Here is a 27,153-nt window from a genome sequence, read left to right on the forward strand (position 1 = left end):
GCTCCACTAACCAAACACCATGAAGACCAAGGAGATTTCCAAACAAGTCAGGGACCAAGTTGTTGAGCAGAACAAGTCAGGATTGGGTTATAATAACATATATATATGGGCAGCACGGTGGCTCAGTGGTTAGCGCTGAAGCCTTGCAGCGCTGGGGTCCTGGATTCCCATCAAGGACAACATCTGCAAGGAGTTTGTATGTTCTCCCCCTGTTTGTGTGGGTTTCCTCCGGGTACTCCGGTTTCCTCCCACACTCCAAAGACATACTGATAGGGAATTTAGATTGTGAGCCCCATCGGGGACAGTGATGATAATGTGTGCAAACTGTAAAGCGCTGCGGAATATGTTGGCGCTATATAAAAATAAAGATTATTATTATATACCAATCTCTGATGATGCCCGTAGCACCATCAAATGGAAAGAACGTGGTACGACAAACCTGCCGAGAGAGGGTCGCCCACCAAAACTCTCAGCCCGGGAAGGAGGGCATTCATCAGAGAGGCAATACAGAGACCATAAGGTATCCGTGAAGGAGCTTAAGAGTTCCCAAGCAGAGCCTGGAGTATCTGTCCATACGACTGTAAGCAGGTGCTGAGATGCAGCACGCAGGGATTGCAGAGTAGTGCGGTATAACACTATTATTTAACAGTAAAGATGGAGTAATCTCCTCGCAGGGAGTTAATAAAACAGTGAACAAGAGTTAAACGGTAGGAATTAATGAGACAGTGAGACAGTCTAAAGTTCAAACACTTATCGTGGCTCCTGTTGGTGCTCCTTAGTCCACAGTCCGATGGGGGTTGTAGATCTGGCAATGGCCGGTGTACTGGCAGCAGGCGGTCTCTGGTTTCCCCGCTGAGCCCCCAGTCTATAAGACTGCACAGCCGAAGTCAAAGACGCTGCAGGAGTTCCTGGAACACGTGGGATGATGCGTGCTGGTCAGCAGAGGGAAACGCGCCTCAGAGTCCCGTATGTGGCTCACACTTGTCAGCACGAGCGCTGCCCGTCGTTTATCCCGGTGCTCGCCTCAGTCACAGTCCCGCTGATGCGTGTGGATAAATGTGGACGCTGAACGCCTCGGCTTGGAGCTGGATGCGGAGCATGCTGCTCATCCTGAAGCACTCTCCCTGATGGCGGGAAACTGCCTCCTGCTTCGTGCGGTTTCGACTCTCTTCCCCCTTAAAGATGCCCCCTCTTCCCTGGTCGTGGGGTATGTCCGGTCCCCTATTCCTTCCCCTGGGCAACATGGGATGCAGCCTCGACTGTTCCGGACTCGGCTCAATGGAGGCACCCGCAGCCCGATCTTCCTCCTTACACGACCACAATAAGCCTCCATAGGGGTGGCCTTTATGGAAGAGTGGACAGAAAAAAGCCTTTACTTACATTCACAAATAGTAAGGCTTGTTAGAGTCTGCAAAAAGACGTGGGAAACTCCCCAAATGTATGGCGGAAGGTGCTGTGGTCATAGGAGACCAAAATTGAACTTTTTGCACACCAAAGTAAATGCTATATCACCAAACCAATACAGCTCATCACTCCAAGAACACCATCCCCACAGTGAAACATGGTGATGGCAGCATCATGCTGTGGGGATTCTTTTTGGCAGCAAGGACAGGAAAAATGGTCCAAGTTAAGGGGAACATGCATAGTGCAAAACACAGGGATATTCTTGAGCAAATCAGTTTGGGTCTGTCAGTGATTTGATACTGGGACAGAGGTTCAATTTCCAACAAGGCAATGAATCATAGAATCATAGAATCGTAGAGTTGGAAGGGACCTCCTGGGCCATCTGGTCCAACCCCCTGCTCAAAGCAGGATTCGCTAAATCATCCCAGTCAGATGTCTGTCCAGCCTCTGTTTGAAGACTTCCATTGAAGGAGAACTCACCACTTCTCGTGGCAGCCTGTTCCACTCATTGATCACTCTAACTGTCAAAAAGTTTTTTTTCTAATATCTACTCTGTGTCTCCTCCCATTCAGTTTCATCCCATTGCTTCTAGTCTATCCTTGTGCAAATGAGAATAAAGTTGATCCTTCTACAATGTGACAGCCCTTTAGATATTTGTAGACAGCTATTAAGTCTCCTCTCAGTCTTCTCTTTTGCAAACTAAACATTCCCAAATCCTGCAACCTTTCCTCATAAGACAGGGTTTGCAGACCGGTCACCATTCTGGTCGCTCTTTTCTGAACTTGCTCCAGTTTGTTGATGTCTTTTTTAAAATGTGGTGCCCAAAACTGGACACAATATTCCAGATGAGGTCTGACCAAAGAGGAGTAGAGGGAAATAATGACTTCACGTGATCTAGACTGTATGCTTCTGTTAATACATCCTAGAATTGCATTTGCCTTTTTTGCTGCTGCATCACACTGTTGACTCATATTCAGTCTGTGATCTATTAGTATACCCAAGTCTTTTTCACATGTGCTGTCACTTAGCCCTATTCCTCCCATTCTATATATGCTTTTTTCATTTTTATTGCCCAGATGTAGTACTTTGCATTTCTCCCTGTTAAAAAACATTCTGTTAGTTGCTGCCCACTTCTCCAGTTTATTTAAATCTTTTTGAATCCTCTCTCTCTCTTCTCTAGTATTAGCTATCCCTCCTAGCTTTGTGTCATCAGCAAATTTAATCAGTTTACCCTCAATTCCTTCATCTAAATCGTTGATAAAGATGTTGAACAATACAGGGCCCAGGACAGAGCCCTGTGGTACCCCACTTGAGACATTCTTCCAACTGGATGTGCAGCCATTTATGACCACTCTTTGGGTCCGATCACTAAGCCAGTTAGGAATCCACCTAACAGTTGCCTTGTCCATTCCATACTTAGTCATTTTTTCAATAAGGATTGTATGAGAGACTTTGTCAAATGCTTTGCTGTAGTCAAGATATACTATATCTACAGCATTTCCTTGATCCACCCAATCAGTGATACCGTCATAGAAGGAAATTAAGTTAGTCTGACATGACTTATTAGTTACAAACCCATGCTGACTCTGTTTAATCACTTCATTCTTATCCGGGTACTGACATACATGTTGTTTAATAATTTGTTCAAAGATCTTTCCTGGTATAGAAGTCAGACTCACCGGCCTATAGTTGCCTGGGTCTACCTTCTTCCCCTTTTTGAAGATAGGAACAACATTTGCTCTTCTCCAGTCTTCTGGCACTTCTCCTGTTCTCCAAGAATTTTCAAAGATTATGGAGAGGGGTTCAAAAATTTCTTCTGCTATCTCCTTCAGTACTCTGGGGTGTAATTCATCTGGACCTGGAGACTTGAATTCATTTAGGTTAGCTAAGTGTTTCCTCACTATCTTTCTGTTTATAGATATCCTGGATTCTTCTATTCCCTTAATAGGACTGTGAATAACAGTTGATGTTACATTTCCTTTCTTAGAGAAAACAGATGCAAAATAGGAATTTAAAAGTTCAGCCTTCTCAACATCCTGTCTTACCATTTCATCATTTTCATCCTGTAAAAATGACCCAAAGCATACTGCTAGAGCAACACTTGAGTTGTTGAAGGAGAAACGTGTAAATGTTCTGGAGTGGTCAAGTCAAAGCCCAGATCTTAATCCAATGGAGAATCTGTGCTCAGACTTGAAGATCACTGGTCACTTGGATGCCATCTGAGTACGGACTGATGGTCATGGACTGTTAAAAAGGGGGAAGCTATTTTTTTTTCACACATGAGAAAAAATCTGGCATGAAGGAGTCCTTACTGGAAGAAAGCCTGAGTTGAATTGCATATCTGTAACGAGGGACAAGTAATGGATAAATGTTGTGTTGGGTGACCAAACCTCTCAAAAAAAAAAAAATTAAACTGTTTCTCCGATTCACTAAGACCGACGTTTTGCACAAAAGTTCACCTCTTAATGTATTTGACGTGTCTTCCAGTTGACGTGCACTTTTGTCATAAATGTTACTCCAGCTGAGAACTGTTACATATTTCTGGCAAATTATGATGAATGTGTCAGTCAGGCGTCACCATGTCCCATCCTATTCCAGTTCCGTCCCACATTGACGTAACTTGTCGGGAATGGGGTAAAAAAAAAAAAAAAGCCAAAAGTCACAGAATTTTTGCAGCAAAATTGTGTGGTGTGCCAAGAAAACTGTGGAAAACGACTTAGAGAAAGGGGGGCAAAAAGTGTTAGGTAAGGATGCTTTCACATTGCATTGTGTGTTCCTAGTGAGGGACATGTCCAAAATAACCCTGGCTTTGGACAAATGTGCTGACCGGGCCAATAGACTGTAATGTTGACGCAGAGCAAACATACGCTCCGCGTGCACTTATTTTGGGAATGAACACCTACGGGAGGCGGACACTGAAACGCCATTTACTCCATCTGAGTGTCTGCCTCCAGTAGGCTTAAGAATTGAGAGGCCTCAGTGGTTGGTACCTTTTAATGGCTTAGGCCGGGATCACACATGCGAGGAATACGGCCGAGTCTCGCATGTTAATACCCGACACTGTCGCTGGCGCTGGGGAGCGGAGCGTGCGGCTCCATGTATTGCTATGTGGCCGCACACTTCGATCCGAGTGCCGGCGGCAGTGTTGGGTATTAACATGCGAGACTCGGCCGTATTCCTCGCATGTGTGATCCCGGCCTAACTGAAAAGATGGTGACACATTGCAGCTTTCCAGATAACTCAGATCTCTTCATCAGGCAATGACTAATACAAAATCTGAATGATGTTATATTAGTCTAGCCTGATGAAGAGACCTGCGTAGTCTGGAAAGCTGCAATGTGTCACCATCTTCTCAGTTAGCCATTAAAAGGTATCAACCACTGAGGACTCTCAATTCTGAATATTCTTCTCTCTACTGGCTAACACGGTACAAAGATCTACATCTTCCCTGTATCCAGTAGGCTTATGCTCCCAAAAATGCTGAACAGCAGCGCGCACGGTCACTCCGCCGTCACCATTACAGGCCATAGACCGCGTCGGCGCGTGCATCCGGACCCCACCTTTGGGGGGTATTTCGCCCGTATGCCTCGAAGGGGACACAGAACGCGATGTGAAAGCGCCCTTACCCAGAATGGTGACGCTAAAAACTGCAGCTCTCCCTCCGAAACGTATTTCCTCATCAGGAAAAGAAATACAAAACATTTTTGGAATACGGCAACACACGACCCATTGTTTACGTGTTTTGATTGTGAAATAGTCTCAAGACAAACAATTTGATTTCCATGTAATTTTACTCCGCGTCAGAAAAGGATAACGTCACTGCACGGGGGACGCAGAACACGGGAGCCAAAAACACCGACAGCAGACACGACGGGTATCGCCGGGGATCGGCTGGAGCTGGGGAATCGTTATGGCGCAGTGACACATTCTAAGGCCACGTTCACACGGTCAGTATTTGTTAGTCAAAACCAGGAGAGGAACAATCAGGGGAGAAGTAGAATAGAAACCCGTCACCGCTCCTGGATTTATCACCCGCTCCTGGATTTGGCTTATAAAGACTGATGGAAAATACTGAACGTGTGAACGAGGCCGTAAAAAAGATAAAAACAATAATAAATTAGAATTGCAGTTTTTTCACCATTTCCACTCGCTTGTAATTTGAATTCCCGTCTTTCAGCGCCTTATTAGTTAAAATTAATGACACAAGCTACAATAGACAAGCAAAATAATCATTAAAAGGGAAAGTGTCTGTGAGAAGCGTCACACGTCCCAGCCCCAGGAGTCTCCATGTCCGGGAGCCACAGAAGCCACTGGCTGATAACAGAGAGCAGCAGCCCTGCACTGAGGAACTGCAAGGTCCTGGCTAAAGGTCCTGCAGGGCCGGAAAGGTAAAAAGCTACAGAAAGCGAAAGCTGGTGACGTCACACGTTCTGAACCAATCAACTTCTACTTAGCGTATAGGAAAAGAGAGCCATCCAATCAGCGATAAGAGGTGTGGCTTCAGAACCAGAGACTGTTACAGGGCCTTCCCTGGTGCCGGATGTTGATAGTCGTCTCCGTGGAAACAGGCGGCGGAAGTTCAGTGTGTAGCAGTCCGCAGGAGAGGCAGGAGCTCGGAGCTGCAGGTGAGCACTACATGTATCTTCTGTAGAGGGGGCAGCCGCCCCTCTGAACCCTGCCAGGTGGGTGAGAGCGTTCTGCCATCTCACCAGCTTCATGGAGGCTGATGGGAGTTGTAGTCGATCTGTACTTGTAGTACGTCTGATAATCTGACCCGTATTTGACCCAGTAATTCCGGATTACAGGAATTGTCTGTATAAAGTTCTATTTTATGCTATAGTGTGAGGCCAGAGGTCAGTGACTGACTGTGAAACTACAACTCCCAGCATGCCCTGACAGCTGCAGAGTATCTGGTCCAGACCCCCCTGACGTCAGTGATAATTTGTATCTTACTATATAAAGAGCGGCATGCTGGGAGTTGTAGTTCCCCTGCAGCTGGAGAAGACACAGATATATGGGATAATGATCCCTGTGCTAAATTAAAAGGGGTTGTACAGCGCCACCCCTGATCCTGGGTTGTGTCAGGTATCGCAACACGGCCGCATTGAATTGACTGGAGATGAGCTGCAGTACCGCGTACAACCCATGGTCAGGGGGTGGTGCTGTTTCTGAAAGAAAGCAGCCGTAGTTTATTTTTCTAATTCTGGACAATCGCTTTAAGGTTGTTAGAAATCATCCGGTAGTCCTGCTGCTGCAGAAGCTCTTTGTGAAGTGTGTGACAGTGACTTCTGCCCACTATTGAGTGATTTTTATATAAATCCTTTTATAGTTTTCATAAAGGACTTCAGTCATTGGTTGTAGAGGAGAAAGGAATTTCTCCCAGGATGATCCTTGACTGGAGACGAGACCGGAGCCCCTGTACCGCCGCTCGTCTCTTCATTGTCAGGTTCTGAAGCTGAATTGTGATCGTCACACAGATATGAGCAGAACGGTCCATAAGAGTCTGCTGGGATGGGTTTTCCCCCATGTGATGTGTCTGCTTTGTTTTTTTCTTTTATACTGTAGAAATGGTGCGATTACACGTGAAACATGGAGACGAGAGCCAGTTCTTGTTGGACACAACCGTTGACGCTCCTGTAAATTTACTGGTTGAGCAGGTGACCTCCATATACAATGGCCGACTGCAAGTCAGCAGGATCTGTGCCGGTGAGAAGAGCGAAGGAAACAGTGGAGCCTCCGATTACAATTATCCATGACCGAAGTTACAGGACCTGTCAGCGGGATTTTAGATGATTACTAGTTATCTCTCTTTTCTTTCTCTTTTCTTTCTCTTTTCTCTTTTTTTTTTTTTCTCCTTTCTCTTTTTTTTTATCTTTTTTTCTTTCTCGCTCTCATTTTCTTTTTCTCTTTTGCCCACTCTCGCTTTCATTTAAATTATAACTTTTACTTTCTTACAAAAAAAAATAAATTTAGTTGTCCTTTAATCGGCCCTGGAAGTTTTATGGCACAAGTACAGTGGGGTTGGACTTCTCTTGTCAGTCTGGATACTATCTACCCGCCCCCCCCCCCCAGTTGCCTCCGATCTATGACTGACCGGTCACTGACTTGTCTTCTCTCACTTCGGTTGTCTCGTTGTCAACCATTGATCTGAGAAAGCAATCTGCGCATTCGCCGCCCTCGACAGAGCCGGCACCTGAGCTAAATATCTGCCGGAGAAGGAAGGTCTCTGAGAGATCAGTGGCTGCTTAGTCATAGACCGAAGTCAGGCGGGGGGATACAGATAAGACCGGTATGAAAAGACCACGTGTGGCATCCAGCCCTGCTGCTCTTAGCATTAAGCTTCTGCTGATTCCAGAAGAACGATAAAATGGATTTCTTTCCCCAATAAAAGGTATAATTTTCTTTAGCTTCACAGTGTCATGACAGCCAATTCTTTAGTTAAGAATCGAAAACCCTGCTGACTGTTCCTCTTTAAGCTCTGAGTGCCCCTTCAGAACATAGTAGAGGGTCCACAGCTCAGGACCTTCTTCTTTAGCAGGATTAGTCACTGTGTGGCTCTTCTCTCCCTCTGCAGGGCCGGGCTCATCCATACATTACACATTGCTGCCTGAAAATCACAGGCTGATGGTTTTCTAACACTTGAATTTTTACACAATTTATTTAATGTTTTATTGTTCCCTCCCTCGAAACTGTGTTGTAGGGGTGCCAGTGGGTGGACAGAGAAAACCCCATGCTTGTTTTTAAAATGCACTTGACTGCAGCATTTGAGGAGTTAACCAGTCAGTATTGAGTGTTTCCTTAGCATAAAGGTGCTCTGCGGGAATGAGAGAGAATGAGTCTCTGGTAAAATTCAGACTGCAGCCCGTCCTAGTCACATGTCAGTCTGGGCTGACGACATACAGCTCCTGAGATCTGTGTCTCAACTGATGAGCCGCATCACACACAGCTCAGTCGGTGGCCAGGAGCATGGCTATCATAGCAGAGCACAAAGGGGGTTGTCTCCAGCTTCATCCTCCTCAATATTTATTTGTTTTCCAGTTGGGCTAAGTCAGTCTTTGTGCACTTCTATAAATCGATCAGACTGTCGTAGGAGAATTAAGCTGGAGATCTCACCTAGCACTATGTGGATTAAAACCTATTTCTTCACATATCACAGCCGCGCTCCCTGATGGCGACTGAGGAATGTGTGAAACTGCTGTAGAACGGCTCCTGTGCAAACACATGCAGTGGCATGTAAAAGTTTGTGAACCGTTAAGCAAGTTGAAGCGGAAATGATCTTTAAAAGGCCTAAGTTTAAAGATGACACATTTCCCTTGTATTTTAGGCAAAAAAAAAATAAAAAAAAAAAATATATATATATATATATATATATATATATATATATATTTAAAATTGTAAAAATTACAAAAATGGTTAGTACCTTGTAGCACCCCCTTTTGAAAATATCACAGCTTGTAAACGCTTTATGAAGCCAGCCAAGAGTCACTCAGTTTGTGTTTGAGGGATTTTCATCCATTCTTCTTTGGAAAATTCTTCCCGTTTTGTGAGATTCCTGGGTCGTCTGCAGGCTCTGCTATTTTGAGGTCTAACCACAGATTTTCAATGATGCTTATATTAGGGGACTGTGAGGGCCAACCTTCTGCTTGCACCTTTTAAGTTAGTATAGTGTTGATTTTGACATGTGTTTACGATCATTATCCATTTCTAGAAGCCATCCTATTCCTCTTTTCAACTTGGGCTTTTTTATAGATGGTGTTATGTTTGCATCAAAGTTTGTTGGAATTTACTTGAATCCATTCTTCCCCCTACCCGTAACGTTCCCCATGCCATTGGCTGCAACACAACCCCAAAGCATGATTGATCCACCCCCATGCTTAATGGTTGCTGAGATGTTCTTTTCCTCTTTTTTTTCTCCACACATAGAAGTGCTTCTCACTAAATTCGAATATCATCAAAAAGTGAATTTATTTCAGTTCTTCAGTGCAAAAAGTGACTCTCCTATATTATATAGAGTCATTACAGAGTGATCTTTTTCAGGTGTTTATTTCTGTTAATGTTGATGATTATGGCTTACAGCCAATGAAAACCCAAAAGTCATCTTCTCAGTAAAGTAGAATACTTTATAACATCAGCGTAAAAAATTATTTTAAAATCCGAAATGTTGGTCTACTGAGATGTATGGTCAGTAAATGCACTCAATACTTGGTCGGGGCTCCTTTTGCATCAATTACTGCATCAATGCGGCGTGGCATGGAGGCGATCAGCCTGTGGCACTGCTGAGGGGTTATGGACGCCCAGGTTGCTTTGATAGCAGCCTTCAGCTCGTCTGCATTGTTGGGTCTGGTGTCTCTCATCTTCCTCTTGACAATACCCCATAGATTCTTTATGGGGTTAAGGTCAGGCGAGTTTGCTGCTAATCAAGCCCAGTGATACTGCTGTTTGTAAACCAGGTATTGGTACTTTTGGCAGTGTGGACAGGGGCCAAGTCCTGCTGGAGAATGACATTTTCAGCTCCATAAAAGCTTGTCGGCATGGAGTGCTCTAAAATGTCCTGGTAGACGGCTGCGCTGACTTTGGCTGTGGTTATCCCGGTTGCTTGTGCACATTTTTCTACAACACTTTTTCCTTGCACTCCACTTTCCATTAATATGTTTGGACACCGCAATCTGAACAGCCAGCTTCTTTAGCAATGGCCTATTGTGGCTTACCCTCCTTGTGGAGTGTGTCAGTGACTGCTTTCTGGACATCTGCCAAGTCAGCAGTCTTCCCCATGATTGTGGAGCCTACTGAAACAGACTAAGTGACCTTTTTAAATGCTTAGGAGCCTTTGCAGGTGTTTTTTGTTAATTCTAATTTACTGAGATAATGACTTTTGGGTTTTCATTGGCTGTAAGCCATAATCATCAACATTAACAGAAATAAACATGTAAAATAGATCACTCTGTGTGTAATGACTCTATAGAATACATGGGTTTCACTTTTTGAATTTAAGTAAATTAACTTTTTGATGATATTCTAATTCAGTGAGAAGCACTTGATCATTGTGGCCAGATAGTTCTATTTTCACCTCATTGGTCCACAGGATTTGTTTCCAAAATGCATCAGGCTTGTTTAGATGTTATTTTGCATTCTTCTGATGCTGAATTTTATGGTGATTACGCCGGATAGCTTTTCTTCTGATGACCCTTCCATGAAGGCCATATTTGTGCAGGTGTTTCTGAACAAGCCATAACCCTAACAGGCTAATTAAGGTCTTAAACCTTGGTTAAAGTTATTTGAGCAAACAAATCTCTAAGGGTGCCCAAACTTTTGCAGCCGCCCATTTTCATTTTTGTAATTTTTAAAACGGAAAAAAATTACCATATGTATATATTTTGCCTACAATACAAAGGCAATGTGTCATCTGTAATTTAGGCCTTTTAGAGATAATTTCATCTTCAACTTGCTTAACTGTTCACAATAACAGTAACTTTGACCAGGGGTGCCCAAACTTTCACATGCCAAGCGCTGTTGTATGGTGCTGCTGACCTCCTTCAGTTCAGCTGCGAGGGAGACAGTGGCAGCTATACCTGCCATAGCTGTTAGTCACGACCACTGCTGCAGAGGCGGACTTGCGGAGCAGCTTTGGGAAGGGGCACATTCAGGTCCGATACTGACGCTCTGAATGGTCTCTCAGACTGGAGCGAGGTGCGAAATATATGGCAGAACTGAAAGCATCATATACAGTAAAAGCATCTTATACTGTGCTTGCCATTCACAGAGATGGAAGAATTGGCTGAACACGGCATCACACTGCCCCCCAACATGCAAGGGTTAACCGACGAGCAGATCGAGGAGCTGAGACTGAAGGATGAATGGGAAACTAAGTGCGTGCCCAGCGGAGGAAGTGTGTTCAAGAAGGACGAGATTGGAAGGCGGAATGGACATGGTAATGATGGCGCCGGCTGAGCGATCCGTTGACCGGTCCACACACTGCTTCTGGGTTGCTGGATGAGTCTGAGGGTTAATTTTTTTGGCAGGAGATTGGATCTTTAATGGAATCAAATCGTGTAAAATCAATAAACGTAGTAAAGTACAGGAGTCGGGAGAGCATTGTTTTGATTAGGTCTAAATCCCGAGGCTGCACTACTGAGACCTGTGAATGATCTCGCGTCTGATTTCTATTAGGAGCGTTGTGTGATCTCAGACTTACCCGACTGCACCCAGCAGTAATCGGACCAGGGAGTGCTGTCATGGGGTTCGCTCTTCAAGTGATCATTTCCACATAATAAATACTAAAAAGTCTTCACCCATGTTCTCACTGAGTGTGACTGTGATTGACAGCTCCATTCCTTCATGGAGAGTCTGACAGCCTTGTGCCTAATCAAGTCCCCCAGGGCTGTCTGGTCAGAGCACCTGTTGGGGTATATCTTGGGTAGACCCCAATACAGTGGTCCGCAACCTTTCTTACATAGGGAGCTACACTCAGCTGTAATAGAGGGTCTTCAGCCACATCCAAAGCCCCCCAAAGAGTGACATCCAGCTTCTGCCGCACTCGCACCACAGTAGTGACACCAACAGCCCCCATTATCGGCATAGTGACAGCCACAGCTTCCTGGCAGAGATCACACGGAGTCCGTATACTTACATCCAGGGGTTCCCACCTTCCCCCCATTCACTATTCCTGCATCATACGCTCCCACCACTATCTCATCCAGCTTTAATCCCCTCCTATGACCCTCAGCATCATCTTATCTCCAGCTTTAGATACTTAATTGGGGTATTGCCATCTTCAAGATCCTATCCCAATATATGGTAGGTGTAGTAGTAATAATGATATTATTATTACCAGCAAATACTTACAATTAGAAATGTAGTATAGTTCTGCTGATAAGTTATGTCGCTTACCCAATGTGCAGGGCATTGCAGTATTTTAGGTTACAACCACTGATCAAGTGATAGTTATTTATTAGTGATGAGTGAGCGTGCTCGGATATTATGTTATCTGAGCATGCTCGGGTGCTAACCGAGTATTTGTGTCGTGCTCGAATAACCTGTTCGAGTTGCCACGGCTGTTAGACAGCTGCATCTTGTTAAGGAATGTTCCCATGATCAGTGAACATCCGTAGCGTCCAATCCGCAGCAGCCAGGTGTTACAGCATAGTGGAGGGGATCATCTGCCGGGAAAGATGCGTGAAAGGCGGCATCAAAGGCAGGAACACGACATATGACGACGACGTGACCTACATATACGTCATATGTCGTGAAGTAGTTCAATGTGTGTATATGTTCGGAATGTGAGTGTATTACTATACTAACCTAGCGCTTCTTTCTCGGGTGTCCAGCGCCTTCTTCTGCTCTTCTCAGTGACTGCTCCGCAATTTCGACCAGCCGGTTCACTCTGTGCTTGAGGAAGGAGTCTGTTTTACAATGTATGTCTATGGATTCCTGGTTCTGACGCTCCATAGACTTACCGTATTTACTCTGTCGCCTTATTGGGGGACACAGAACCGTGGGTGTTATGCTGCTGTCCACTAGGAGGCGACACTATGCATAATCTGAAAAAGATTAACTTTGGCTCCTCCTCTGCAGTATACACCCCTGGACGGCGTCAGCCTTCTCCAGTTTTTGCTTAGTGTCGCAGGAGGCACACCTAAGAATTTTTTTTACTCCGTCTTTTTCCTGGATTTTTTTCCAAAGGACTACAGATGAAGAAAAGCGGGTCTCCAGCGAGACTCCCGGCATGGCTCCCTCCTACGTCCCTGTCTCTGCAGCAGCAGCGGCTCCATAGCGCTCCGGGGGGCCCCCCATACAGGAACCGCTACCCCTGCTACCCCCACCGCTATCCAGTCGACCATTCTGGGGGGGGTTTGGTACAAATCCGCCCCCCCCCCGGACTACCGCGCCGCTCTGGAGCCCTCCTGGGCATCAGGCCTCTAATTTAGACCGCGGCTTCGGCCTAGCCGAAGCCGCCGCCTTTTCGCCGCCCCCCCGGATGACTAAAATGACACACTGAAGTGTCATAGAAGGGGCGGATTGAGGCAGAAAGGGCGTGTTTCTACACAGCCCAGCGTGCCATTTTCAGCTCTCCGCCCCCTCCTCCCTCTCCTCAGAGTCCCGGTGGCCATTTTTTTTTTTGGATGAGATCCAGGAGAGGAGCATCACACCAGTCTCCGGGGGGCACAGAACTGGGATCTGTCGGCGCTGGACCTAGGGGCACACCGGTGGGGTAAGCTCACAGCTGGGTTCTCATACTCAGCTGTGAATCTATACTTCCTATAAGGCTTTCTGTGGGTTCCCTCTGCGTAGCCACCCCTGTACGATCCCTTATAGCCAGCCTCTGTGCACTATGCAGGGCTCGAGGAAGAGAACCAGGCAGGAATGTTTCTATGCATTCTGCACAGCCTGCAAAGCCACGCTCCCTAGTGGCAGCACTGCGGGGACTGCATCCAGAACTCTGGGTCAGAACCCCAGGGAGTCCCTACTGACGCTTCAGTGTCACAGGCCACGCCGGAATGGGCAACTCAGATGTCACAGTCTATGACACAGTCCATAGACAACCTAACTGCTACATTACTGCAAGCTCTGCAGAGTCGGGCTCCGGCTATGGACGTTACACAGCAAACGGACAGCTTGTCTCAGAAACATGCTTCCGACTCTCACAGACGTAAGCGGACCCACAGGTCTCGATCACCTGAGTCATCCTATAGCACAAGGTCGTCCCCCTCCAGGGAGAGACAGCGTCATTCCAGGTCTCCTAGGCAGTCTCCTGTCACAGACAGACAGTGCAATTTACCACAGAGATCCCCCATCACAGAAGACCCCCGCCCCAGGTCGCCCTCCAGGGATCACCTTAGCGAGGCACAGGATTTGGAGGGCATCTGTGACTCTGACTCAGATAACGAGACGGAGAGGTCCGTGGTACCTTCTCCCCCTAGCAATACAGCGCTAGTTGAGGACATAATCTCTGCCATCCATCGGGTGCTAAAAATTCCAGAGTCGGCCCCGGAAGTCCCGGAACATAGGATTTGCTTCGAAAGTGTTCATAAACCACCTAAGGTCTTCCCTAATCACCATGAGTTTGAGAAAATACTTGCCAAACAGTTTGCGCAGCCTGAGAAAAAATTTGCTAATCGCAAATATTTGGAAGCGAAGTACCCCTTCCCACAGACAGACACCAAACAATGGACAGATCCACCTGAAGTGGACCCCCCGGTTTCGAGGCTAGCAGCGCAGACCTTACTCTCTCTGCCAGATAGCTCAACTCTCAGGGACGCAGCAGACCGGCAAGTAGAACGCATGGCTCGTTCTATTTTCAAAGCGGCAGGCGCCTCTCTGGGCCCTGCGTTTGCTTCAGTGTGGGCGGCCAAGGCCATCCTGGCTTGGGCCAAAAAACTACAGGAGGGTCTTCAAGCTTCAAATCCTGAGCTCTCGGACCAAGCGGTCCAGATAGCAGTGGTAGCAGACTACATGATTCATGCAGCCCTTGATTCCGCAAGAGGTGTAGCGGGAATAGCATCAAACGCCATCACGAACCGACGCATCCTCTGGCTGCGAGAATGGAAAGCGGATGCGGCCTCAAAGAAGTCCCTCACGCAACTTCCGTATCTTACTGGAAGACTTTTCGGCGAAAAGTTGGACACAATGATAGCCAATGCCACTGGGGGTAAGAGTACCTCTCTCCCTCAACTAAAACCGAAACGCACGTTTAAACAAAGAAACCAGACACGATTCCGATCCTTTCGGAATTCCTCGGGCTGGTCCGTTTCGCGCCCAGCGCAAAACCGTAACTGCTCTCCACGCAGGGACAACCCACGGACGCAGCAGCGACCGGACAGGTCTTGGCAGTCGAAAGCAGGCCAAGCGAAACCCAAGGGAGGAAAACCTCAGAACTTCGCTTCATCATGACTCACGAACTCCGGAAGACACCCCACCAGTAGGCGGCCGACTTTTACTCTTTCAGCAAGTCTGGCTGGCTATTACAGAAGACAAGTGGGTCAGGGAAATAGTGTCTTCCGGATACAAGATAGAGTTCACTTCCGCTCCACCGAACCGGTTCTTCCTCTCTATTCCTCCAACACTACCAGACAAGGCTCGTGCTTTCCACCAAGCGGTCTCCTCTCTCCTTCAAGCAGTAGTTGTGGTGCCGGTTCCCGCGAACGAGAGATTCCGAGGGTTCTACTCAAATCTGTTCGTAGTCCCCAAGAAAGGAGGCAGCGTCCGACCCATACTGGACCTAAAACAGCTCAACAATTACGTACGGGTCCGTCATTTCCGCATGGAGTCCCTCCGGTCCATCATTGCATCCATGGAGCAGGGAGAATACCTTGCCTCCATAGACATACAGGATGCGTATCTGCACATACCAATTGCCCCCGCCCACCAAAGGTTTCTCAGGTTCGCGATCAACCAAAACCACTACCAGTTTGTCGCCCTTCCGTTCGGACTCGCCACGGCTCCAAGAACGTTCACCAAAGTCATGGCGGCCACCATGGACGCTCTGCACTCAAGAGGCATTCTAGTCATCCCGTACCTGGACGACCTCCTCATCAAGTCTCCCACTTTCAAAGACTGCGAGGTCAGTGTCTCAATCACAATAGACACACTGAGTCGCCTGGGATGGCTAGTCAACCTACAGAAATCGTCGACTATCCCAAGTCAGACTCTAACATTCCTGGGAATGTTATTCGACACCTCCAGGGGCCTGGTGCTCCTTCCCAAGGACAAGACACTGGCCATCTGTCTGGGAGTTCGTACACTCCTTCGCAGTCCTCCACGATCTCTCCGGTTTGCCATGAGAGTCCTCGGCCGGATGGCAGCAGCAATAGAGGCAGTGCCATTTGCCCAGTTTCACCTCAGGGTCCTTCAACTAGCCATACTCAGATCTTGGGACAGGAATCCCTTCTCCCTCGACAGGGAGTTCAGGTTGACGTCGTCAACCAGGAGGTCCCTGCATTGGTGGCTCAAACCAACCTCGCTTTCACGAGGGAAGCCCTTTCTCTCAGGACAATGGAAGATCCTGACTACCGATGCAAGCCTGACAGGCTGGGGGGCGGTGCACCTACATCACAGGGCACAAGGCAAGTGGTCACCGAGGGAAGTGAGGGCAATGTCAATATTCTGGAAATCAGGGCCATCCTCTTGGCACTGAGAGCCTTTCATCACTTGCTTGCAGCCTCGCACATACGGATACAGTCGGACAATGCCACGGCTGTGGCATACGTGAACCACCAAGGCGGGACCCGCAGCGCCCAGGCGATGAGAGAAGTGGCGCATATCCTCCGCTGGGCAGAAGACACGAGGTCGGTACTTTCTGCGGTCCACATTCCGGGTGTAGAAAACTGGGAAGCCGACTTCCTCAGCAGGCAAGGAATGGACTCGGGGGAGTGGTCTCTCCATCCCGAGATTTTTTACCAGATCTGTCAACGTTGGGGAACCCCGGAGGTGGACCAAATGGCATCCCATCTCAATACCAAGGTCCCCAATCTCATGGCCAGGACACACGACCCGCGGTCATTCGGAGCGGATGCCCTGGTCCAGGACTGGTCCCAGTTCCGACTCCTGTATATTTTTCCACCCCTCCCCCTAATCTCCAGGGTCATGAGGAAGATCAAGCAAGAGGGAGTTCCAACCATCCTCATCGTGCCAGACTGGCCCAGACGTACATGGTACGCCGACATCGTTCAACTTACTGCAGACGTCCCCTGGCGTCTACCCGACCGTCACGACCTTCGGTCCCAAGGTCCGTTCTTCCACCAGAATTCAGGGGCTCTCAATTTGACGGCATGGCCCTTGAAACCTGGATTCTAACCCAGGCAGGTTTTTCACCGGCAGTCATTGCAACTATGATCAGGGCAAGGAAGCCTGCCTCCGCCAAGCTCTATTATCGTACCTGGAGAGCTTTCTTTTCTTGGTGCGAATCTCATGGACAAGTCCCACTCCCTTATTCCCTCCCCGAAAGTACTAGGTTTTCTTCAATCGGGCCTAGACGCCAAGCTATCCTTAAGCTCGCTTAAGAGTCAGGTGTCGGCGCTTTCAGTCCTTTTTTCAAAAGCGCATTGCTATTAAACCGCAAGTCAGGACTTTCATCCAGGGAGTTTCCCGATTGGTTCCTCCCTACAAACGTCCGCTGGATACGTGGGACCTCAATCTGGTCCTGACAGCATTGCAAGCTCCACCCTTCGAACCTCTTAGAGGAGTTCCACTTTCCATTCTGTCTCAGAAAGTGGTTTTTCTAGTGGCGATCACCTCTTTACGCAGAGTGTCGGAATTGTCAGCACTTTCCTGCAGACGGCCTTTCCTAGCTTTTCACCAGGACAAGGTGGTTCTCCGCACGGTACCATCCTTCCTTCCGAAGGTTGTGTCCAACTTTCACCTCAATGAGGAGATTTCACTGCCATCCCTTTGCCCGGTTCCGGTTCATAGAGTGGAGAAGGCTCTGCATACGCTTGACCTCGTCAGAGCATTGCGGATTTACGTGTCCAGGACTGCACCTTTCCGGAAGTCTGATTCCCTCTTCATTCTTCCGGAAGGTAGTCGCAAGGGGCTGCCGGCTTCCAAGGCTACCCTTGCCAGGTGGATCAAGTCCACCATACATGAGGCCTACCGACTTAACAGTTCCCCTCTTCCGGCCGGTATCACGGCACACTCTACAAGGGCAGTAGGGGCCTCCTGGGCCATTCGGCATCAGGCTTCGGCACAACAAGTGTGTAAGGCGGCCACTTGGACCAGCCTACACACGTTTACGAAACACTACAGTGTTCATACCCAGTCGTCAGCGGATGCGAGCCTGGGTAGACTGGTTCTGCAGGCGGCAGTGCCCCAAATTTAGGGATCTGCTAGCACAATATTCGTCCATTGCTTCCCAACCAGGGACTGCTTTGGGACGTCCCACGGTTCTGTGTCCCCCAATAAGGCGACAGAGTAAAGGAGATTTTTGTGTACTCACCGTAAAATCTCTTTCTCTTAGCCTTTAATTGGGGGACACAGCTCCCACCCTGTTGCCCTTATGGGCCGTTGTTTTACGGTTGAGTTCTCATATTGTTCTTTGAGCTCGTACATAGTAGCCTTCTTACAGGCATGGTTATGTTATTTGGTTACGTTCCTCCTAATGCTTTGGCACAAAACTGGAGAAGGCTGACGCCGTCCAGGGGTGTATACTGCAGAGGAGGAGCCAAAGTTAATCTTTTTCAGATTATGCATAGTGTCGCCTCCTAGTGGACAGCAGCATAACACCCACGGTTCTGTGTCCCCCAATTAAAGGCTAAGAGAAAGAGATTTTACGGTGAGTACACAAAAATCTCCTTTTTTGGACCTTAAGACGCACTTTTTTCCCCCAAAATTTTTGGGGAAAGTGGGGGGTGCGTCTTATGGTCGCAATATACTAACCTCTGATCATGGCTGGTGCGTGTGCCGTGGAGCTCTGTGGTGTGGTGGTGGCGGCGTGTTGTGCTCCGGTGCAGGGTCAGCGGCTCTCTGTGCTCCGTCGGGGGCTCCGCCGGCATTACTTCAAAGCCCGGAGGCCCCCGCAAATCCGTTGCTGGCTGCCGCTATGCTGCGGTGGCCTCCAGGAACATGGACGCCGGTCCGGGGACGGCGCATGCTCAGGTTCAGATCTCGTCCCGAGATCTCGGGACAAGATCTCGTTGCCGAGATTTGAATCTCATCTCCCGAGTTCTCGGGACGAGATCTGAACCTGAGCATGCGCTGTCCCCGGACCGGCGGCCATCTTCCCGGTGTCCATGTTCCCGGAGGCCACCGCAGCAACATGGCGGCAGCCAGCAACGGCTTTGCGGGGGCCTCCGGGCTTTGAAGAAATGCCGGCGGAGCCGCTGCTCCTGCATTGGAGCCGCCGCCCCTGCACCGGAGCACAGCCGGCCTCCACCACCACACCACAGTGCCCACCTGCCCCAGCAAAGCCCACCAGCCCCAGAACAACCAACCTGCCCCAGCACAGAGCCGCCGCCACCGCACCAGCCTGAACCACTGAATGACCCCTGTGACCACTCCTCCACCTGTGCCGGATCGCTTCCCTGGTAAGCTGAATTCGTACTGTAAGACGGACCCCCCCCCCCATTTGACACATTATTATTTTTTTCTCTATTTTCCTTCTGACAATTTGGGGTGCATCTTATGGTCCGGTGCGTCTTATAGTGTGAAAAATATGGTACGTAGCAGAGAGTAGAGTCTTCAGAGGGGTGACATCACTGAGAAGAGAACACCGGAGAGAGCAGGGGTAGGCGAGTATATGAGTACACTACACTACTACTTGCATATACAAACACCTTTAATTAATAAAACGTAATTGCAGCCTTTCTTTAAGTGGTAAATTAGTAATAAAGGCCTTGTATCAGTTGTTCTCATCTATTAATCTAAAGCCGTGGATTGAGACCACTTATTAGGGCAAATGCTTAGTGTAATCCTCTAATCCGATCTGTTCGTTTTACACATTAGAGTCGTGCCATGTAACGGGCATCGGGGAGGAAACATATTCCCGGCAGATGCTCTCGGTATATTAAGGCGCCATTTTTGGTGGTCAGTATGGCACGATGGCGTCCGTAGAGGTTGTTATTGGTGCAGATTTTTTTTCTTCTGTGTTATAATATCCACTAATACTTGTAAAGCAGATGGATCACTTGGGACAGTCCTAGGGGGTCTTATCATTAGCCTCCTCTATAGGTATGGGAGGGATATTCTTACATATATGTACAGTGTATAGGATTTCTTATGTTTCTTCTGTGTATTTTTTTTTCAGCACCAAATGAGAATATGAAGAAGGTTTTGCAGAAAACGGTGGAAGAAGCCAAAGCTTTAATCTCAAAAGTAACGTTGTGTACATTGTGTGCGTGGGGACGTCCTGTCTTACCACGTGTGTCTATTATATTCATAGTCCAAACAATAGCCGGCACTTACATCTTCTTAAAAAAAAAAAATTGTTTCATTGATCCAGTAGTCCAAAAAGGCACCAAAATGGTTGACCACAAAAGTGCAAAAATGAAAAAGGCAGAAACGAAATCTCCGCTGCTCCCAGACCGGCATCGTCCTTTATCAGGCTTGAGGACGATGCAGGACTGAAACATGCTGCCTGGGAGCAGCGGAGATTTCTTTTCTGCCTTTTTCTTCTTTTGCACTACTGGATTAATAAAGCAGTTTTTTTTTTTTTTTAGACTGTGAGTGCCGGCTATCGTTTGGACTGTTACGAGAGTATTTTACCGTGCACCCGGACAGGTGAGCTGATTTGCTCATTTTTTACATATTATATTTATCTTATTTACTGACCATGACTACGGACGGTTCCTGAAACGCGTCGGTTTTTGCCGTGATGCGATATTTATAATGTACCCGGAACCTTTTTAATCTGTACTAATTAATTGGTGAAGTTTTATACCCAAGCGGCTGGATACCTTCTTCTGTTTTATACTATATACGGAGCTCTGTTCGTTTCTTCCTTTACCGAATCCGTTCACTTCTATTTACAAAAGGAAAAAAAAAACAGATCCATGAAGCAGAAGGAATAACAAATGAAAAAAGAAGAATAATGTCTGATTGCCGGGCTCCATCCGATCCCCATACTGGGCATCCTGCGTCCCCTGTCTTGTTTTTTTAATAGTGGTACTCGTGCATGAGCGTGGACCCTTCATTCATAGTCCGTGGGGCTGACGGACCTAGCCATGCACTGCTAACATTCACCTCCAGGGGGAGCTACCATAATATAGTTACTATTGAATTTAAAAGGTGCTTCATAGATTGAATGGATGAATGAAAATTTCAAATGTCAAATTTTTGCAGACTTTGCTTACACCCCCCGAGTCTCACTAATGTAAAAAGTATATATGCAAAATTTCAAGACGATCGAACAATATTTGGAGGTTGCACACGTTTATCAGTTTAATAAAAAAAAGTATACAAAAAAACGGATTTTCAATGTTAAGTATTTTTTAGTAGAAATTCAAACAATTAAAAACTTAGAATGATAGTGCCAATAAACAGTCACATTGATGGGCCGTATCATGCGTATTAAATGATTTACACTAATGTGCTGTGAAAGATGCGGCTCCTTCTTTTGTTCGCTTGGTGACGGCTTTTCTGATACTCGACAGCTCTTAACAAGAACTGTTTCTGTGGTTCATCTCTGAATTATTAAACTTCTTTATCAGAGCAATGCCCCTTTCCGCGGTGTCATTCACCACCTTTAGGGTGTGTGCACACGCTGCGGATTCTTCTGCGGTGTACAGTACCATTATAGTCAATGGAAAATGAAATCCGCAGTGCAGACGGTGCGGAATTTTCCGCGGTTTCAAATCCGCAGCATGTCAATTCTTTGTGTGGCTTCCGCAGCGGTGTGGCACCTGCTCCATGACAGGTGTCGAGCCGCAGAAAATCTGCAGATGCACAAATCCGCGCAGAAAATTCCACAGCACAATCCGCAGCGTGTGCACACACCCTAAGAGCATTTACGGAGCTTCTTAGTGTATCACTGCAATATTCTTCTACGTCGTGGATCCCAAACAATTCAGAGAATGTCTTTGTTTTACTTGTAGCAAAATCGCTGAGGTCTTTTCCTTCAAAAACGAGGTTTTTACCTTCCAACCCTTTCAGTTCCTTTTTCTTTGCAGGTTTGGTTCTTAAATTTTCAAACCTCTTCTCCTTCTCAGCCTGACCGATACGTTCATCCAAAAATGCCAATCCTAGTGTCTCTTAGCCACTGTGAGGGCCCGTTCTCTGACCTCTTTATCTGGATAATACTGCAAAAGCTGTAGCATCTCCCAATCATTCTTTGGAGCCCATCGACTTATTCCTTTCAATTCGGTATTAGAAATATGCAGGTGTGTAGTGAATAGCACAATTTTGAGAACATATATGGCCTTTGCCATCCACCTTGCTTCAGTCCGAGCCCCTGGAACCCTAAATTCGAAGTCGTTTTCATCCCAACCTCCAAGATATAGAAGTGATAGTTGTAATAGCTCTTTGTAATCTTCTCTTGGATGACTGCCATCTTTCAAGACATTGTTGAGGTTGTCCACCATTTTCACACGTTGTTCTTCTAGAAAACCTTGAATGGGATTTTCTTCATCTAACCTCGTGGAATAGGACTTCTTATCAACTGAATTCCACTGATTTTGCAACTTTCGGAAAATCTGGATGTCAGGACCGCTTGATGGTATGTTACAACAGTTACTAAACACTCCTTTCAAGATTAATTCGTGGGTGTGGTGGCGGCAAAACAACCACCACAATGGTCGCCCAAATTCAGTTTCAATTCTGATACGTGCTCCTTGGATCATTCCTGTATTAGATGCATTTGTATCCAAAGATCTACCAATGATAAGGTCGCGTAGCGCGAATCGGTCCACCTCCTGAATAACAACTTCAGCCATTAGCTCACCAGTACCTTTCTGGGCAACAGGTGCGCCAAGCAAATGCTCAAAATCTTATCCAGTTACAAGAACAGCAACTATCTTCTCGAGTTGTGACACTCCCACAGGCAACCGAGGGCAACAATTTCCTATCCCAATGTAAGACTAAAGGAGGAGGATTTTCAAACAATGACTTTTCCATGTTCTCAGCCATTTGTCTTCTGTTAATCGTCCGAGCTCGGAAAACGGTAGATGGAGATATGGAAAAGCATGAAACATCGTGACCAAGGCTTTTTGCAGTTGCAATAAATGAAGTACTTGCTTGTCGAATGGAGAGTTGCTCTCGATCCCATGTAGCCGTGAGTGTGTAATCAAGAGGTTTTAATCTATGACCTGCACAAGACTTTTGGTGGTGCAGAAAATTCGTCCTCTTCGTGAATGGATGATGGAGATGAGACTGAGTGATCCTCTAGAAGTGTCTTGTTCATTTTGGCGATTTCTTTGTTTCATCTTGTATGCCTCCTTTTCTTCTGTATTTTCTTCTTTTTAATTTGTGAGGCAAGAACCTTCTCTACACCACTCATTGATGAACTCCTAGGATCCTGTCTTTGTGACATGAGGAATGCTTTATCGTCTTCTAGTGCGCTATTCATGGACATCACATTTGCCTGGCAATATCAAATAGCTCCTCAAGATCACCTTCCAAATCTGCCGCGTCATATTTGCCTTGGCAGTGCTTCTTGATTTCTCTTTACCCAGATGTTGATGTTCCTTGTAGAACTTCTGTATACGAGTTCGGATGTTCTCCTCCGTCATGACTGGGATGCTTGCTGTCTTCCACACTTCCTGTAGTTTAATACTTGTGGATTTAGCAGCACACCAGAGTGTTTCTTTCATTTCCTTGTGATGGTAAATAAGAACTAAAAGCCCTTGTTCCTTGGAAGGGAGTCGAGCTCCCAAACATTCACCACCAGGCCCCTTTTCAAGTAACCAAATTCCCTTTCTAGTACTCATTTTCAGTTTAACTACCTGCAAAACATAATAGAAACACAGCGTACACATTGGTGTGATCTCGATGATACATTTTCATGAATTTCAGTACTTTCAGATAAAAGTGATCAAAGTGTGCAACCCCTAAATATTAATCGATTTCGCTAAAATTTTTTACATGGATCTTTTAGATGACTTACACAAAGGATCCAAGCAAAGTCATATGAAAATCATAACTTCGTAAAAATGAAACACACATATATATATATTATAATCGCCTGTATTTGCTTCGTATGACGAGACTCTAACAACTGCTATGCTTTTGTCTCTTTTTTTGTTTAATCCAGAAACAAGCAGAAGCCAATATTTGTGTCACAATGGACGTGGTAAAAGATGCGTTGGATCAGCTCCGGGGGGCTGTCATGATTGTGTATCCCATGGGGTTACCTCCTCACGACCCTATCCGGATGGAGTTTGAAAATAATGAAGATCTCTCAGGAACTCAGGTAGATGGGGTGTTATTAACCCTTTATGAGCGACTCAGATTCTGTAACCCCTTCCTGACATCTGACGTACTATCCCGTCCACGGGACCCGGGCCCCTATGACCAAGGACGTGATAGTATGTCATCTCGATCAGCGGCTCTCACGGGGGGAGCACCGCTGATGGCGGCCGGGTGTCAGCTGATTATCACAGCTGACACCCGACACTATGTTTCAGAGGCGGTCACAGACCGCCCCCGTCACGTTAACCCCTGGCACACTGCGATCAAACACGATCGCAGTGTACCGGGGTTTAGGGAAGCATCGGCAGGGAGGGGGCTCCCTCCGTACTTCCCTGCGACCCGCAGCGCAGTGTGCAGTGCTGCTGCTGGGGCCTCCTTCCCTGCAGGTCCCCGGATCCAATATGGCGGCGGGGACCTTCGGGGGCCTGCAGGGAGGCGGCTTCCTCAGTGCCTGCAGAGCGCAGGCATGAGGAAGCGTTTTGCAAAGTACACATGTTTAGTATCGCCGCGTCTGTAATGACCCGCCCTATAAAACTGTCCCATTAGTTAACCCCTATAGCAAACCCCATAAAAAATAAAAAACGAAGCCAAAAATAATGCTTTATTATCATACCGCCGAACAAAAAGTGCAATAACGCTCCAACAAAGACGCATATAAATATCCATGGTACCGCTGAAAACGTCATCTTGTCCCGCAAAAAAACGAGCCACCACACAGCGTCATCAGTGAAAAAATAAAAGTTATAGCTCGCAGAATAAAGCGATGCAAAAATAATAATTTTTTTATATAAAATTGTTTTCATCGCATAAAAGCGCCAAAAAATGACATAAATGAGGTATCGCTGTAACCGTACTGACCCGAAGAATAAAACCGCTTTATCAATTTTACCGCACACGGAACGGTGTAAACGCACCCCCCAAAAGAAATTCATGAAACGCTGGTTTTTGTTCATTCTGCGTCCCAGAAATCGGAATAAAAAGCGATCAAAAAATGTCACGTGCCCGAAAATGGTACCAATAAAAACATCAACTCGTCCCGCAAAAAATAAGACCTCACATGACTCGGTGGGTCAAAATATGGAAAAATTATAGCTCTCAATATGTGGTGATGCAAAAGCTATTTTTACAATAAAAAGCGTCTTTTAGCGTGCGACAGCTGCCAAACATAAAAACCGCCATAAATAGTAAATCAAACCCCCCGTTATCACCCCCTTAGTTAGGGAGAAATAATAAAATGAAAAAAAAAATGAATTTATTTCCATTTTCCCGTTAGGGTTAGGGCTGAGATTAAGGTTAGGGGTGTGTTGGGGTTCGGGTTGGAGTTAGAATTGGGGGTTTCCACTGTTTGGGCACATCAGGTGCTCTCCAAACGTGACATGGCGTCTGATCTCAATTCCAGCCAATTCTGCGTTGAAAAAGTCAAATGGTGCTCCTTCCCTTCCAAGCTCTGCCATGCGCCCAAACAGTGTTTTACCCCCACATATGGGGTATCAGCCTACTCAGGACAAATTGCAAAACAACTTTTGGGGTCCAATTTCTCCTGTTACCCTTAGGAAAATAAAAAATTGGGGGCAAAAATATCATGTTTGTGGGGAAAAAAATGATTTTTTTTTTTTTTATTTTCACGCCCGGGCGTTATAAACTTCTGTGAAGCACTTGGAGGTTCAAAGTGCTCACCACACATCTAGATAAGTTCCGTAGGGGGTCTAGTTTCCAAAATGGGGTCACTTGTGGGGAGTTTCAACAGTTTAGGCACATCAGAGGCTCTCCAAACGCACATGACACCCGCAGACCATTCCTTCAAAATCTGCATTCCAAAACATCACTACTTCCCTTCCGAGCCCTGACGTGTGCCCATACAGTAGTTTTCTCCAACATATGGGGTATCAGCGTACTCAGGACAAATTGGACAACAACTTTTAGGGTCCTGTTACCCTTGGGAAAATAAAAATTGGGGGTTAAAAGATCATTTTTGTGGAAAAAAAAATGATTTTTTATTTGTATGGCTGTACGTTATAAACTTCTGTGAGTGGGTTCAAAGTTCTCACCACATATCTAGATAAGTTCCTTGGGGGGGGGGGGGGTTTAGTTTCCAAAATGGGGTCACTTGTGGGGGGTTTCCACTGTTTAGGTACATCAGGGACTCTCCAAACGTGACATGGCATCCGATCAAAATTCCAGCCAATTTTGCATTGAAAAAGTCAAACGGCGCTCCTTCCCTTCTGAGCTCTGCCATGCGCCGAAACAGTGGTTCCCCCCACATATCAGGTATCAGCGTACTCAGGAGAAATTGCTCAATAACTTTTCCAGTCCAATTTCTCCTGTTACCCTTGGTAAAATCAAAAAAATTGGACCTGAAGTATTTTTTTTGTGAAAAAAAAGTTAAATGTTCATTTTTTTTTTAAACATTCAAAAAATTCCTGTGAAGCACCTGAAGGGTTAATATACTTCTTGAATGTGGTTTTGAGCACCTTGAGGGGTGCAGTTTTTGGAATGGTGTCACTTTTGGGTGTTTTCTATCATATAGACCCCCTCAAAGTGACTTCAAATGTGATGTGGTCCCTAAAAATAAAATGGTGTTGCAAAAATGAGAAATCGCTGGTCAAATTTTAACCCTTATAACTTCCTAACAAAAAGAAATGTTGGTTCCAAAATTGTGCTGATGTAAAGTAAACATGTGGGAAATGTTACTTATTAAGTTTTTTGTGTGCCGTATCTCTGTGATTTAAAGGCATAAAAATTCAAAGTTGGAAAAATTGCGAAATTTTCAAAATTTTCACCAAAGTTCCATTTTTTTCACAAATAAACGCAAGTTATATGAATGAAATTTTACCACTAACATAAAGTACAATATGTCACGAGAAAACAATGTCAGAATCACCGGGATCCATGGAAGCGTTTCAAAGTTATTACCTCATA

General features: G+C 46.3%; 1 protein-coding gene across 4 annotated transcripts in view; it reads left to right on the top strand.

Annotated features, from left to right (window-relative positions):
* The first annotated feature begins 5,906 nt into the window (after positions 1–5,906).
* The window catches only part of LOC141097401 (cilia- and flagella-associated protein 298-A-like), a 46,148-nt gene continuing 24,901 nt past the window's right edge, over positions 5,907–27,153 (top strand). For 2 of the 4 annotated variants that reach the window (XM_073584541.1, XM_073584540.1), the window contains exons 1-5: positions 5,908–6,029; positions 6,970–7,110; positions 11,165–11,332; positions 20,138–20,205; positions 24,077–24,235. In XM_073584541.1, coding sequence (XP_073440642.1) covers positions 5,945–6,029; positions 6,970–7,110; positions 11,165–11,332; positions 20,138–20,205; positions 24,077–24,235 — 621 coding nt within the window. In that variant the 5' untranslated portion in view covers positions 5,908–5,944. Of the gene's footprint in view, positions 6,030–6,969; positions 7,111–11,164; positions 11,333–20,137; positions 20,206–24,076; positions 24,236–27,153 lie in introns of all 4 variants that reach the window. The other 2 variants (XR_012233946.1, XM_073584542.1) reach the window with 2 other exon arrangements.

Source organism: Dendrobates tinctorius, unplaced genomic scaffold (genome assembly GCF_039654945.1).
Source record: "Dendrobates tinctorius isolate UK_male_01 unplaced genomic scaffold, ASM3965494v1 ptg000084l, whole genome shotgun sequence".
Lineage (NCBI taxonomy): Eukaryota > Metazoa > Chordata > Amphibia > Anura > Dendrobatidae > Dendrobates > Dendrobates tinctorius.